This window comes from Epargyreus clarus, unplaced genomic scaffold (assembly GCF_041222505.1).
Source record: "Epargyreus clarus isolate Ecla_fem2 unplaced genomic scaffold, WU_Ecla_fem_2.2 ptg000007l, whole genome shotgun sequence".
Taxonomy (NCBI): Eukaryota; Metazoa; Arthropoda; class Insecta; order Lepidoptera; family Hesperiidae; genus Epargyreus; species Epargyreus clarus.
Genome location: NW_027332215.1, coordinates 13093049 through 13108083, shown reverse-complemented (window position 1 = coordinate 13108083; position 15035 = coordinate 13093049). Strand labels below are relative to the sequence as shown.

Genomic DNA, 15035 nt, shown 5'->3' with positions numbered 1-15035 from the left:
AGTAATTATCTTTTTATTAATGACTAGAGGTAGACGCGCCCGCGCTGTGTATCGTTAACATAAATTTCGTTGAGGTTTACTATGGCAGTTTATTAGTATTCTCCTTGAATTATATTTTTAGTGGTTACTTAAGCCCGTTAACTGTCGTGCCATTCAGTATGTACAGTCTTTTTACCTTTCATACTGTATAATTTACATTAAATACAAGTAACTATAGACCTTTACTAGTTCATATTACCCAGAAGAGCTTTATAAAAATGTTTACTGTATTCATCTAATAGGTATTTATATATGCAGGCAATTTTTCATAAATATTACGTATGTAAGATACACCTATTTGATCATATTATCATCTAGAGACGGATACAAAGTTGTTATAAACACATCGAACAGACTTTTTAACACATTTTTATTTATCTCAAAAACAGTCTTCCAAGGCAGTAAATAACAGTAGGCGTTTCGTAACATACTAATGTTAATATGGTATATCTACGTATTTCGTCTAATATCTATATTAGATATTGAAAAAGATTACGTTCTTGCATATACAGACGTAAACGAGATGTAATTTTAAATACGGATTAATTGACTGAAATAAATAGCAAAAGTCTGTTCTAGTTAACAAGATAAATAAAAAAGTTCCCACTGAATAACTACGAAATTATATCTTACATTATATATTTTAATTAATCGAATATTTATATTATAGAATGGCTAAGCGGCATCAATTATGCGCTAAAAGAAAAAATGGAAGGTACACATGAAATCGCCAGGTGTTTAATTGTTGTAGCATGTTAATGAACCAATCCAGGAGACTCGTACAAAACTGTTTAACAAGTTATCCCCCAGAGTAGCAAATGTGGATGACGTTAGCCTAACAGAAATAATGAGATAAATTAATTCGGAAAATATCCAAAAAACTACTAAACTTCAAACTTCAACTAAGTGCAATTTCGAAACCTTTTTAATTAATACCTAAAGATCTACTTATACATGTAAAATGTAAGTGAGGAACAAAAATCCTTAAAATTTGTCTAATTTGCCTAGTAAAAAGCCACGAACAAACGAAAAACAGATAAAAGACAGGAATACTCATCACTCTTAAAATAATCTATATTCGTGTTTACCAACTTTATGTCACGTACTAAAAACACTGAATAAATATTATTAAACATTGATCAATAGGTCTTAACTTCCATAAATGTAAGTAAGTATAACATCACTAGTTTTAACTTTGTCACAAGGTTATATAGTAAGCCATTATAATATGAACTAAATAACAGATACATTTATTAACTTAATACTTAAAAACTCAGTAAATTTATGATATGCCAGACATATACATTTTTAGAATTCGATTACATATATTGTAATAGTAGTGCCTTTAGACTTTTACCTGGAAACCTTTAGGTAGCAATATTGGGATGTACCACATCCTATAAATGAATTTTAGCAATACATACAATCTGTTACACGCTAATTATTTTGGTAGTTAAGTCATTCTTTACCTAACTCATTATCGATGTGATTGGTCAATGTATTTTTTAGCTATCTCAAAAATTATATACATAAAACGATGCAGATTTATTGTCAATATACCAATATATATAATCTGGTATCAGTGACTCTGCAACCAGATATCAGTGCAAGGTCATCTCGATGACCTGCAATAGAATTTGACATGCTTAAATTTTACAATCTCAATGTAAATAATGCTTTTAAATTGACTACACAACCTTTGTATTATTTTGGTATATATTGCTGAACAACCTTTGCATACATTGCTGAATACATCTTTATAAAAAGATGCTACATGGGTACAATTTCTAAATAGTGCCAATATTATGAAGCTTATTGTCTCTGTAAATACATGATAAGGCTAAATTGTTTACCTCTCAGTAAAATAATTATATTTCAATAACTTTATACAAACAGGGAATTATACAACAATCCCACAATTTTTTTACGAATCACAAACTTCAAAAACTTTCCTTTCATAAGTATGAAATAATCATTACTTGGTGAATTTATTACATATTGCCTCTTAGATCTCATCATCACGATGTAGTATTAATAAAATTCATTAATGGGACGGTACCTCGATATTGCATTGTTAGTTTCGTTTCACGGCACAACACTCCACAATACCTACGCCAAATTAGGCCTATAATACTCAGCTGGTACTAGTGGATATTCCCACTATTTTTATAAATAAAATATCTCAATTAAAACTATCGAAAATAACACATTAACAGATTTACCGTTTCAAAATTAAATAAGTAACATTAACATTACATTTACAGTGTTACCTAATTTGAATGCAATTATGTTTCACTTCTGTTCCAGTAAAACTTTAGAACGTTGTGTTAGATATAATATACAAATATTTAATCTTCTACCCACTAAATCATACATACAATAAATAATCTCTGTATAATTACTGTATTTTTATTCAACGTGTCATGTATTTTTTTTTTTCATATTTATTTAAATATTTATATCATAGTGATATCGTAGGTTTATTATAGAAGCATTTAAGTATAAGGAATAGGCAACAATTAGGTGTAATATATTTAAATTACTGAAAAATATACACCGTGGCCCCACAAGACTACTGTAATTATATATGCGACGTACATACCGCACCGCACGCTCATGTACCGTAAGAGTACGACTTCTATATATAACTTGCTTATTCATTTCTCATGTCATCTCTCATGTCATGAAACGTTCAGGCCATAAGTTAATTCACTTTAAATTATAAATTACTTTCTTATATGAATCCGATATTACATTGTAGGTGTTTGATATTAAGATACCGACCGATTTAACTATCTTAAATTTGCTATGAGTATTTACGGATAGGTTTAGACCAAATGAAAACTAGTAGAAAAACAAGTTGTTGTTATATCGTATAAAATGTCTGGTGAATAGATTAGAACTCTAACTCTTTATAATATGTCAGAGTGTTGGTGAAAAAACCACTCTTTCTCAATTTATCCCTACCCAAAAAATATTATCCAGGTGAATGACATATAAAACAGTTTCTACCTACGTTTCATACATAAATGTCACGGAGTGTTGTAAATAATTCCGAAAAGAAAAGAATTGCTGGACTACATTTAAAAGCCCAACTATAGTAAGATATAAATTGTAAGTTTGAAGGCACTAAACCAGTCATTAGTCCCGTTACTAATTCAAAGGAACTCTAGAGGTGCCCTAGCGTTCCTTAATCAACGATGGCATGTTAATTAAACTCAAAAATGAATAAGAAAATAAGGATAAAATAAAATAAACAAAAGAAATAAATCAATGATGATATTTATTTTGTATAACTCTTATTTCTGGAAATAAATAAAACTTTAAAAAACAAAAATTTAGAACTGCTAAGTTAAAAAAGGGCTACAATTTTATACATAACTATATTTTTGAAGATCATTTGACGCCTAGCAATTCATTATTATTTTCTACAAATTATAAACACTCTTCTTTGTTACTTCGAAATATCAGTTATTAACAAATAACACAAACATTGGATTTTTAAATATAATATGACAGCACTTTCTGCTTATAACGTGTTATCGATAAGTGAACGAACAATATCCACTATTTTCGGAACTTGATTGCATTGCCGTGTTAAAACTAAATTTAACTTAAAAGAACTTCATTGTTTAATTAAACAATAAAAATGTGTAAGAATGTAAAGCTCATTCATTTATGATTCATTTCATAAAGTGTCGGTATATCACATTTCCAATTATTTCGTCACTATCGCTTACAAAACTTTCTATATATAACACATGTAAATATATATGTATATATATATATATATTAGTTAATTCGAGATATATATATATAAATATAACTAAACAAAATTGTAATGGCGGGCGTCAAACCCTCCTGTAAAAGGTTTTATTAATACTAACCTACTTTACACTTACCACGTTTAGGAATACACTAAAATATCAACACAAAGGACACCTCGGGAACAATATTATTTAAACTTTAAAATATTATGCATCTGCCAAATACTGCCAAATACAAATGTAGTCTTGAAGAGCTCGGTCGGTTTAGAGTTAATCGCATCGATAAATCGTACGCTAAACATTTGACATTGACAGTAATGTCGCTAATGAGTGTATATAATGATAACTACATATATCGCATCAAGGTTTCCAATTATTATGTACAATCTATGTATAGATAACGTCAAACTTTATTGCCGCTCGGAAATTGCCTTTCGCCGCTCTGTTATAATAATTACTTTAACGTTACTGCAATGCAGCGAATGTAAGGGATTGCCCGTCGTCATTCACGCGCGGCTGCGCCACGTGCACGTCAGACTCGCCGAATATTCGGAGGGGTCATAAAATTTGGCGCGAATTACAATAATGTAAGTTTTGTTGCGTAGGAAACGAGTGTATATACGAGTGCAGATACACAGTCATGTCGGGTCCCGTGGGCGGCGCTCACTTGGACAGCTTGCTGATCACTCTGATTAACGCTCCGTTCTCGTCCTTCAACCGCTGGTTCTCCGCCTGCAGCGCTTGCTGATTCTGAAATACCTAAGTATAAATAAATATGTAAAACTCTCGTTCGTAACTATATGGTTGGTATGGATTGTGTTCGACTAGAATGATGCACTAACCGAGAATTCATTAATTGTGGAACAATTGATAAAAACAAGGAAACGCTCTTTTACCAATAGGATTTGATGAAAATCTTATTGAGGGGGGTACATAAACTTAATTTAAAACACAAACACATGGCAAATAATTGGTTCTCAATATTCAACAACAAATAGTTATTAATCGATCAAATCAATTAATTAGAATGTAATATACCGTTATATTAAAAATATTATTTCACTTTCCTATTAGATAATAAGAAAAATATTCAAGTTACCGCTGTTTATTCATTATATATCATTACTCCTTTTTTAATTTAACATTTTTAAAATGTATTTTACGTTAAATCATTTCAAATTGATTCGATCGAATAACAAATTATTTTTTACAAAATATTGGTAAAGAATATTTACAATGGGGAATATAATTTTCACAATAATGAACTTTAGTCAAGTATTTTCACTAGAAAAATTTTAAAATACTATTAGCTCCTGTTTTCTAATTTAAGAATTATTATTATTTTCTACGCAAGTAATTCGATACGCCTCCTAGTATGTTATTTAATATGTTACCTAACACATTACAATTCTGAATTTGGTTGAAGTACTACCTAAATGTAACACACAATATTATGTAAGTATCTCATAGTGTTTGGCGGCATCTATCCTTATGTTTCGTGTGGGTGGTAAGTAGTTAGAAAAACACTCTCAGTACGTATACACACTAGCGGTTAAAAGAAGCCCTTATAATAATAAAATTTTGACAAGAAGGGCAAAATGAAGGCCACGTTAACTTTTTGAAGGTAGAACCCTTTGTGCCACCAACCAACCGCCACACCTATTTTTATCTAAAAACTTAAGAAGAGAACATAATTATATCATATACATAATATGTATAATAAATATAACACTTATATCTCTATACATATAGCGAATAAAACCTATATTCTTATATACGAACACATATTTAATTCGCTTTGATATATATAAGTCAGAATGTCTGTACTGATACAAGTTTTATTTTATTATAACTATACACCCATACATTTCGGTAGGATTATAATTCTAGCTACAAAGGTAGACTGAAAGACTGCTCGGGCGTTTAACCACTAGTGCGCATACGCATAGCATAGCAAGTGTGTAAACATGATGAATGAGTTGGAAATACCTAACATAATAATATGTATGAAACTCAACAATTCAATGACAACTAGAAATCATAACTCCATCCTACAACCTAGTCAAATCGACGCGTGATTTCTGTCTACGGTATCTATTCACATTAATATTTTATATCCAGTTAATTGATTGAATGGGCACAGTCATGCAGCACGCTACGGACGCAATAGACAGACGGACGTTGTGTTTACAGATAACTCGCTATACGTATTCTTGAACATTGATCCTTATTGACGTATAAGTGCAATCTTATCGCAATACTTCAATTACACTAAAGCATTTTTATATTTTTTGTAAAATTGTGCTTGATTAGCTGTTTGAATAAAATCTGATAATTAACTTTATGCTCATTAAAAATTTACCAAATTTTTATACATTTTGCATATATTGTCTAAATTAAAGTAAGCCGTTTAAACTGCATAACAATGTTATCTGAACACACGATGCAAAGTCCGCGAGGCGCGGCGTTCACCTCGAGTTAGACACGGTCAAAGCATGCCATAGCACTCGGTTAATGTATTACGATGATGTTGTGGGGACCGACACATTGTGCGGCAGGAGCATGACGCGGTCCGAGACCTTGCTGTCTTTTCACATTAGAAAGAAAATGTAGAAAAAAGTATGCCAAATCTTTCAACATTTCTTACTACGAGAAATTCCAAAATAGTGCGGAAATGAGTTGGTTAATATTGTAAACTGATATTGTTTTTATACAACAAACATGACAGCAAAGTGCCGACCACGGCGCAGGATGTCGCCACTGAGCGAACGCCCATTCCAACACAATTACCTATTTGGCGGCAGAGTTGGTCAATTTGCTCACGACCCGCGTTAGGGCGCGGTTCTCAGCTTTCAGCCTTTCGTTCTCGGCTTTTAGCTTTTGCAATTGCTACAAAACGAACATCAACATTACAACTCTTTAGCTTTGCAATTGCTACAAAACGAACACCACAGTTACAACTCTTTAACTCGTCGACGCGGCAAACATGGCGCCATCTAGAGGACCGCCAAATTCAGCTTAAAAACTATTAAAACCGATTCGTATGTGTTATTCGAAAATTGTAAAGACGATTTTGATAGAAATATTTGTGTGTTGTGTTGTATCGTGTGTCGGCTTGCTACGTTAATAAAATGATCAATACCTTAAGCTCTTCCTCCATTTCCGAAAGTTTTCTTTCCATGGCTCTCTTCTCTCTCTTCTCGATTTCAGATAACGAGTTCTGGTTCTGAAAATAATACAAATATATTTCAATAGATTTTTCGAGAGTATAATATTATAACGCTAACAACAACGTAAACACGACATGCACATTTCGCGATTGATTACATTCGCATCACAACAAATATGATGAGTAGATAAACAGTTGTAGATAGTTACAACTCGAGCCAATCTGTCAACTAGCATCTGTGTAAATAATTAGTGTTTGGCGGTGGCTGAGAATTAGTCAAATGTTTTAAAATAGGGACACACACGTTTGAAAATAATGCGTAACACATTAGGGATGTCACGGTCATTTTACGTGTTACGCGCCAACGCTCAGCCGAATTGATGCTATCAATCGACGTATTATATGGCGCTAATACGCCGCGGGGGTATTATCAATTAACTGTCCGTCAATATGTTTAGTGCGCGAAGCTATTATAGTCTAAAACGTGATTCTAATGCGTTTAATACACAAATTGGCAAAGAGGCGATACATCCTTGAAACTAAATTCTGGTGAAGGGCTCGACAAATATACACTTCGGCATTTGACGTAAATTGTCTAAATTTACCGACACATACACACAAAATCTTACAGCTGGTTTCGCGATGCAATTTCAGCAAAAGCATTTATTATTAACACTAGCTTCAAATACATAAAATCACGGGTACAACGCCATTTTACTTTAGTTTTCATTGATACACAGCATACAAATTAATGGTTCTAACTAATAAAAGCAGCTTTAAAACAGGAAACTGACACATTTCCACATTTATTTACGCAAAAGAGCATGCAGTCCACCTGATGGTGAATGGTCCGTCCACAGACTTCTGTACTCAACCCAAAATAGGATTGCGAGTCCTAAGTTTGGCCACTGTTACATTGTTGAACCGGAGGGCGTTTCGTGTAAGTGTCCATTTATTTCCGTATGAAACACACAACGTGTAAATATCTCTTTTAAGAGTAAGTTGCAAGATCTCTTGTATGTAAGTTTAACCAAGTCCTTATAAGAGCAGAATTTATACGTAGCAATAGGTAATGGTGCCAGAATTACTAATTACTATATCATATGCCCAAAATAAGTTTAAGGATAAATAATAAAAAAAAAAACGTATTAATTATCCTAAAAAGTATTTAGACGCAAAGGACGCTGATAAATTATTTGTGGGCAACTTGCGTAACAAATATTTTAACTTCGCGTGAGATTTTGACGAGGCCTTAATCTAATTGTAAGCAAAACAAATCATGATAATATTTACACAGCAGCATTTAATTTACAAACGCCCAGAAAACCAAAAAATGAAGCTTTTATATAGCTTTTAATTTTATTAAAATTTATTAACTAAACGATTGATTATTTTCCAAAAATATTGTTTTTGTTTTTCTATTATCTGTTAATTAGATTCGATTCATAATTAATTACGGTTAAATGACATTTATTTCTAATATTTACTAATTGTTTTATTTTATCATTAACATAATTTAGTATGCACTTATGATATTATATGACATTTTCGACACAGACAACCACACGTTCGCATAAACATTAAGATGCCTTGACACTTTTAGAACAACCAATAAGTAATTTACAAATATTAATTCGCTCGTATACGGATCCTACGAGTCCCTTTCGAAGTTGACGCAGATGCAATGCCACAGCTGGTAACTATATTACTTATTACTTAAACTTACTACGCTCATTAAACAAAAACACAATAACACCAATAAGCAACATTTAGATACTCGCGAACAATATACTGAATAACGAGCCGAACAGTGACGGGTATGTAAACCTCTCGTACGAATACAGACTCATAACCGTATGATTTGGCAAATATTTCTGGCGAATACCGAAAGTAATCAGGAAAGTTATTTAAATACGTACTTGTATTCGCGCTTATTCGTCTGTACTTAGAAAGTATCTAAATGTTTCATTAAACCAACATAATAGTGTAAAATAATGCAAAAATGTTCTACCATTTATAAAAGGAGCATTCAAACATTATGTTACATTTTTTACTTCTTAATCAGCAAGTGTTTGTTAGTGGAAACTTAAACCATATATATTTTTTTATTTATAGACAAATATATAATACATTTCATTACATTACACAGTGTTAAGCTCCCGATACAATTTATTTTTATCATCCCATATCATAATATTAAGCGAAGCCTCTTACATCTAACGTTGTGACGTAATAATTACTTGGATGACCCTCAACGTATGCATGCGCGTGCGTATGTGCGCCCGTGTGCGGGTACGTATGTGTATGTACGTTTGTAATTGTAGCGTGTGTGTAAGTTTATGTGTAAAACACACACGTACACAGAGTACGTGTGTGTTTTACGTGCATGTCTGTAAATGCGCGTATATGTGTATGAAATCTATACATGTAGTACAATATATGTGTACGTCTGAAAAACTTTTCTGTGCGTGTGGCAATTATGAATTTTATTGACAAATACATGGTTCTAGCTTTTAAGTTTGCAACTCTGTTAAGCTAAATAAAGTAATAATAACCTGTATGACCATCAACGTTTCATGCGCGTGCGCGTGTGCGTCTGTGCCTGTGCACATGTACAGTTAGCTTCAGTACACTTCAGCTACTTTTGCCGCGCTAGTGTTCATCTACTTTTGAGACTACAATGTTCATCTAATTATGATTCTAGTTTAGCTACATAAGAACGCTTTAGTGTATAGGTATTTTTGAAATCTTTATCTGCTCATCTATTTCTCAAGCTGACTGCATGTGTGTATGTGCGCGCGCGTATGTATCTAGGTATGCACGTGTATGTGAGCGTGAGTGTGTGTGCAAGTGTTTGCGTGCATGTAGGTACATGTGTAGAGTCCACGCCAAACTTCTAGTCCGCTCTAAGCTACGTCGCAACAGCAAATTGTAAATATTAGCGGGACGAAGACAGCGCGGGCCCGCCCCGACACCCTCCGGTGCCCGCTCTCGCCCACGGGTACATAGCTGCGTTGGTGTGCCCTTACTGTTGCTACGGAGTATATGCTTGTAGTTGTGTTCGTCCGCATTGGCTGACTACACATGAGCCCAACAACTTCAGAGCGGACTAGAAATTTGGCGCGGACTATACTTGGGTACGTAAACACGTACCCAAGTATAGTCCTCGCCAAATTTCCGCGTAGGTTAGTAAGTGCGCATATATAGGAGTGCGTATACGCACTGAGACATGTACTTATAAGCATGTATAGTCCGCGTAAAACTGCTAGTCCGCTCTGAATATATAAATAAATCGCGTCGCCATAGCAAATTTTATGACTACACCTGCTCGGAACAACTTCAGAGCGGACTAACAGTTTGGCGATAACCATACGTCTATTCGCGAATTCTGTCTGTTTGTCATGTACTCGTATGTATGTTAGCGTACCACTTGCGTGAGCCTGGTGATGGTGGCGCGCGCGTCCCGCAGCTGCTGCTCGGAGGTGGTGAGCAGCGAGCGCAGGCGGCGCACCTCGCTCTGCGACGCCTCGTACAGCGCCTTGTAGTCTTTCTCCTCGCCGTCGTCGGTCCGCTCGCTGCCGGACTGGAATTTAAATGGCCGACGGATATCATCGTCATTCTATCAACAGTGAGAAGGCTTAAAGGCGCTCTTATAGCTTAGATACACATTTATAATGTCTACATTTGTTCACAATGTTTTCGTTTAACGTTAAAGCAAGTCACTACATGGCTGCAAGATTACAGTTACAGGCAATAATGCAGCCATTTATAGGTACTGTCATGAGTGTATTTTTTCTATAAATTGTTTACAAATTGTGTCGATAAAATAAGAAATTGTACCACTGAAAACGAATATCGACCATATTTCTTGATAAACTTTTTTTTTATTTTATTTATTTACTTTTTATTGACCATGTTAAAAACAGTTTGGTGCAAAAGGCGGAGTTAATGCTAAATAGCGTTTTCTATTTAGCATTAAGTCCGCCTTTTTTGTGTCCATAATCCATATTATACTGAATATATCATCTGAGCTATACCTGGTTTAAAAAAAACTCGATTATAGCAAAACGTGTGAGCCGACAGAAGTGAAACTCTTAATGACTCTTATAGTTTAACGAAGAAGAAATAACAAATCAAACATTAATGCTTGAGGTGTTAGAAATCTCCTAGGTGTAATCAGAAATCAGAATCGATAATAACATCAAAGCTATATGTTATGTCTTAAAGTCTTTCTCGTTTAAAAAATCTAAAATTGTCATAATTTTCAATTATTTTGTAGTCCTCAGCTCTGTTTCATCTTTAAGAAACACAAAATTAAAGTGTATGCAAATAGATTTAATATATTATTATAATATTTGAGTGTATGTCATAAATTCTATGCGCGTCATGCTTGACAAGAATATTCAAAAATAATTTGCGAAAACCACACTCTCCAGCTAAACTTGCAAAATTTTAATTATATTCTGAACTATACTGTGACGCCGGCACGTCTACACAATAACCTGAATAATACTGAAATTGCAGTTAAACGTTTGTTATCATTCTATTACAGATTATATTCCTACGCCCTAATAATATTCAACCTGTCTAATTTCCATCTACCAAAGATCGAAATTTGATCATGTGTATGAAGAAATTGTCAAATGTCATGCTTCGATTCGTAAAACATTGGATAGGTTAATTATTAATAACGGCCGTTAGTAATGTTACTTTACTCTCTATCTATACTTTTATAACCTTATACTACTATCGACTTTCGAATTATTCTGGGATTTAGACTACAATTTGCAAAGAAAACAAACTTTAGATCTTTTATTTCATTTCCTGTTTACCTCATAAAGTAGTTCTAAGACTTCATAGATGTCCCAGACTGTTCTACCGGAAATAAAATTAATGACCCTTCAACAAGTTGGCAAGTGTACGAGCTGAGTAGACGGCGTGGTTTTATGTTTTGATCTGAATGTTATTTTGTTAATAATAAAGTAAATAGTAAATAGCATGTTCTCTAAGATTACTCTAAACCATTAAAATAAACCCGTGTGCTAATAAAAGACTTTCATTGAATAAGCGGATTCCCACAGCAATCCCATTTTCCTATTTCACACAGAAACAATGTAAGCTTTTTCTGGTAACGCTTGAGAAATCATAGGTATACTTCTTATCGAATCTTGACAGAAACTACACAATGTGTAATTCTAGCTGTCACCATAGGATATCATTGTCATTTCGTGGAGTTAACAAAGAATTCCTTTGTACTGTACCTACTAATACGGTAAATCAAACTGTACAATTTTGAAACATATTGATATCCTCTTAAATAGGTTGGTTAATCTGAATTCATCTTAATATTTTAGCGTTTGCTAACCAAAGGACCGCCTGCTATATACATACCTACTTATGAAATTAATTCGAATGAAATATTTATAAGTAATAATGAGAGAAATAATAAACCTCAATAGGAATCCAGTGCATTTGCAGTTTGAAATTGATCCTATCAACCACCTACAATAACAATAATTGCTGTCGCATTATAACAATAAAGTTCGCTTAAGCCCTTAACGCATTGTAGAATCGTTTAAGCTCGTAAACTGATGGAAACCTTGAGCTTCTAATTTACGAAACCGACACCATTTCAGCTAATAGATTTGGTACAGGTGCTTTTAAATTTAACTAACCATCAGACAAGTTTAGTACTGAAATAAATGTTATTCAAACTAAGTTCAAGATCACGTTGCCGTAACGTGTAAATTAGTTTAATATAAAGTAGTCACTGAGTAGTGAGTATTTACAATTTTATGCTACATGTAATTACTATGTACGTCTTAAATATCTCCGGAAATGTAAAAAGGACTAACTTGGTTTATTCACCCGGTCAGTGTTAAGAAGTTGTTATACATTAAAAGTAAAATGAAAAAAATAAGAAAGAGAATCAGTGTAAATGATAAAGACTCAAGTATGAAAGACATTAAGTAAACATACGCAGTATCCATCGGACGCCAGCGAGTTGAGGCTGAGTGACCGTGAATTGAGCGCTGCCACTGAGTCAAGGGATGTAAGCGATCGCGATCTCTCCTTGTCGAGCCCATTGCTTTTATTCAACGACCGTGACTTCCTCTCCGGCCGCACCGGAGGAACCTCCGCATCTGCTTCCGGCGGAACCTCCACCGGAGGCTCTGGAAGTTTCACTGGCGGCACCAATTTAGGCTTGAAGTTTTTTTGACTCGCTAGTAACTTTTTGTCCAACTTTTTTAACACTGGAGTCATTAAATTTAATGAACCCAAAGTGACTCCACTGAGATATACCCCACCATATCCGGAACTGGTTCCTCCGTAAATACCGAGGTTGGAAGAGGGTCGACCTAGACCGGCAGTGTAAGGATTATAGTTTCTGTAGGTATTAGAACTGTATGAATTCGAATAAGGATTGTACTGTCCACTAAACATTGAACCTAGCATGCTGGGCGAGGAGCCATAGTGCGAAGTGAGACTTCTCGGCCGCGAAGAATACCTATCCTGCTTTCGACTCATCTCTGCTTACATCCCAAAACTACGCGACGAGAACCGAAATACGACGTTAGCGACGGCCGATCGCTGCGGGGTATGAAAACACACTGACTGTTTTCCAAGTCTTATAAATCTGTACAGAGTGAAAATATTGTCGACTCCCACACAAACCACTGGTCTATAGAAACGTGCGAGCGAGAGCCCGTCGTGACGCATTCGACGATGAGATGGGTATACCCACAGGAGCACGTGAGGAAATCATCACCTGTAAATATAACGAAAGCGATAGAATCGACGACGACGCGCAGACATTAGTCCTGAAAACACGCTTCAAGGGTGCATCGGAAATAGAGTGTGGAGAGAAACACTATTATTATCGGCGACGCCTCGTCTATCACCAATGGTTCAACTTTGGCATGGTGTTTGAAGGCCTGCGTAACGCCCGCCTGGTTTGTAAAGGTACGCATTCGCTAAAAATACACGTTTGCGCATCTGACGGACGAATATCGTATATTATACCTAACACAAAGAAAATGTCACGGATGCTCGTAACCGTTAAAGGAAAATATACTGGTAATGAACAAAAACACAATAGACAGTAATGCAATCTAGTGATTAATCAGACTAAAAGTGCTGAGAGGTGAACACGACATATTTATATCGCCCAAAGTTTTTTATACTAAATTACTTGGATCAACAATTAGAAAGAATATTAAAGACGTACCTACATGTTGTTAAAGAATCGAATAGAAATTATATTATAAAGGAGCATCGATATGAATTCTATTTTCAAGTTTACATAGTTCTGGTTCAGACGACTACTGACCCAAATTCTGACTTGTTTGGAGCAGTCTAAAGTACATGGCTGGAATTTTGAACGACGCATTCGAAACCCACAGAAATAGTTGCGAAACTATTTTACAAAGGAATCTATTTTTATGCTACTTTCACGACAACAATGTGGTTATACTTATATACCAGGATAGTATTTTGTAGCTATACGGTGACGTCACAAATATGTATGCATTTACAGTAAAATATACACCCGTCATCGGCGGATACGCTAAAAATAATAAAGTGTCTAAAGGCACATCAAATTTCACTAGCGGTACATTAGTGTCGTTCTAACAGCGTAAAATACATATATACATTTCAACCAGTGCTTTGACAATTGTTTATGTGGTCGATACACTGTTGCGAAAATATAAGCGAAATAAACGATTGTATCCAACAGGATATAATGGAAATAACCAGTGGGAATATACTTTATGTTATGTATTTTCGGCACCGCCAAAGTTCTATTCTAGTGATCGCGAATGTAGCGATGTTATAAACAGGACCATCTAATTTATTTATAATTTTACCATAGCCCAGAAGGTCATCATGATAGGTTGATAACTATTGAATAGTCTAAAATATTACTGAGTTGATTAAACATGTTGATTTGTTTTTTCGTAAATTTGAAGTTTCGAAAGTGAAGTTAATAGAAGTACGGTTTGAAAAATATGGATGTTATAAATCTGTGTTATAATGTGTTATAATTATAACTGCCATGT

General features: G+C 34.3%; 1 protein-coding gene across 10 annotated transcripts in view; it reads right to left on the bottom strand.

Moving 5' to 3' along the window:
- Window positions 1-3305: 3305 nt before the first annotated feature.
- The window catches only part of Mbs (Myosin binding subunit), a 58627-nt gene continuing 46897 nt past the window's right edge, over window positions 3306-15035 (bottom strand). For 7 of the 10 annotated variants that reach the window (XM_073074719.1, XM_073074725.1, XM_073074724.1 and 4 more), the window contains 4 exons: window positions 10403-10558; window positions 6949-7032; window positions 6597-6695; window positions 3306-4565 (listed from right to left, as the gene is read on the bottom strand). In XM_073074719.1, the coding sequence (XP_072930820.1) occupies window positions 6597-6695; window positions 6949-7032; window positions 10403-10558 (339 nt within the window). In that variant the 3' untranslated portion in view covers window positions 3306-4565. The remainder of the gene's footprint in view (window positions 4566-6596; window positions 6696-6948; window positions 7033-10402; window positions 10559-15035) is intronic. The other 3 variants (XM_073074720.1, XM_073074722.1, XM_073074723.1) reach the window with 3 other exon arrangements.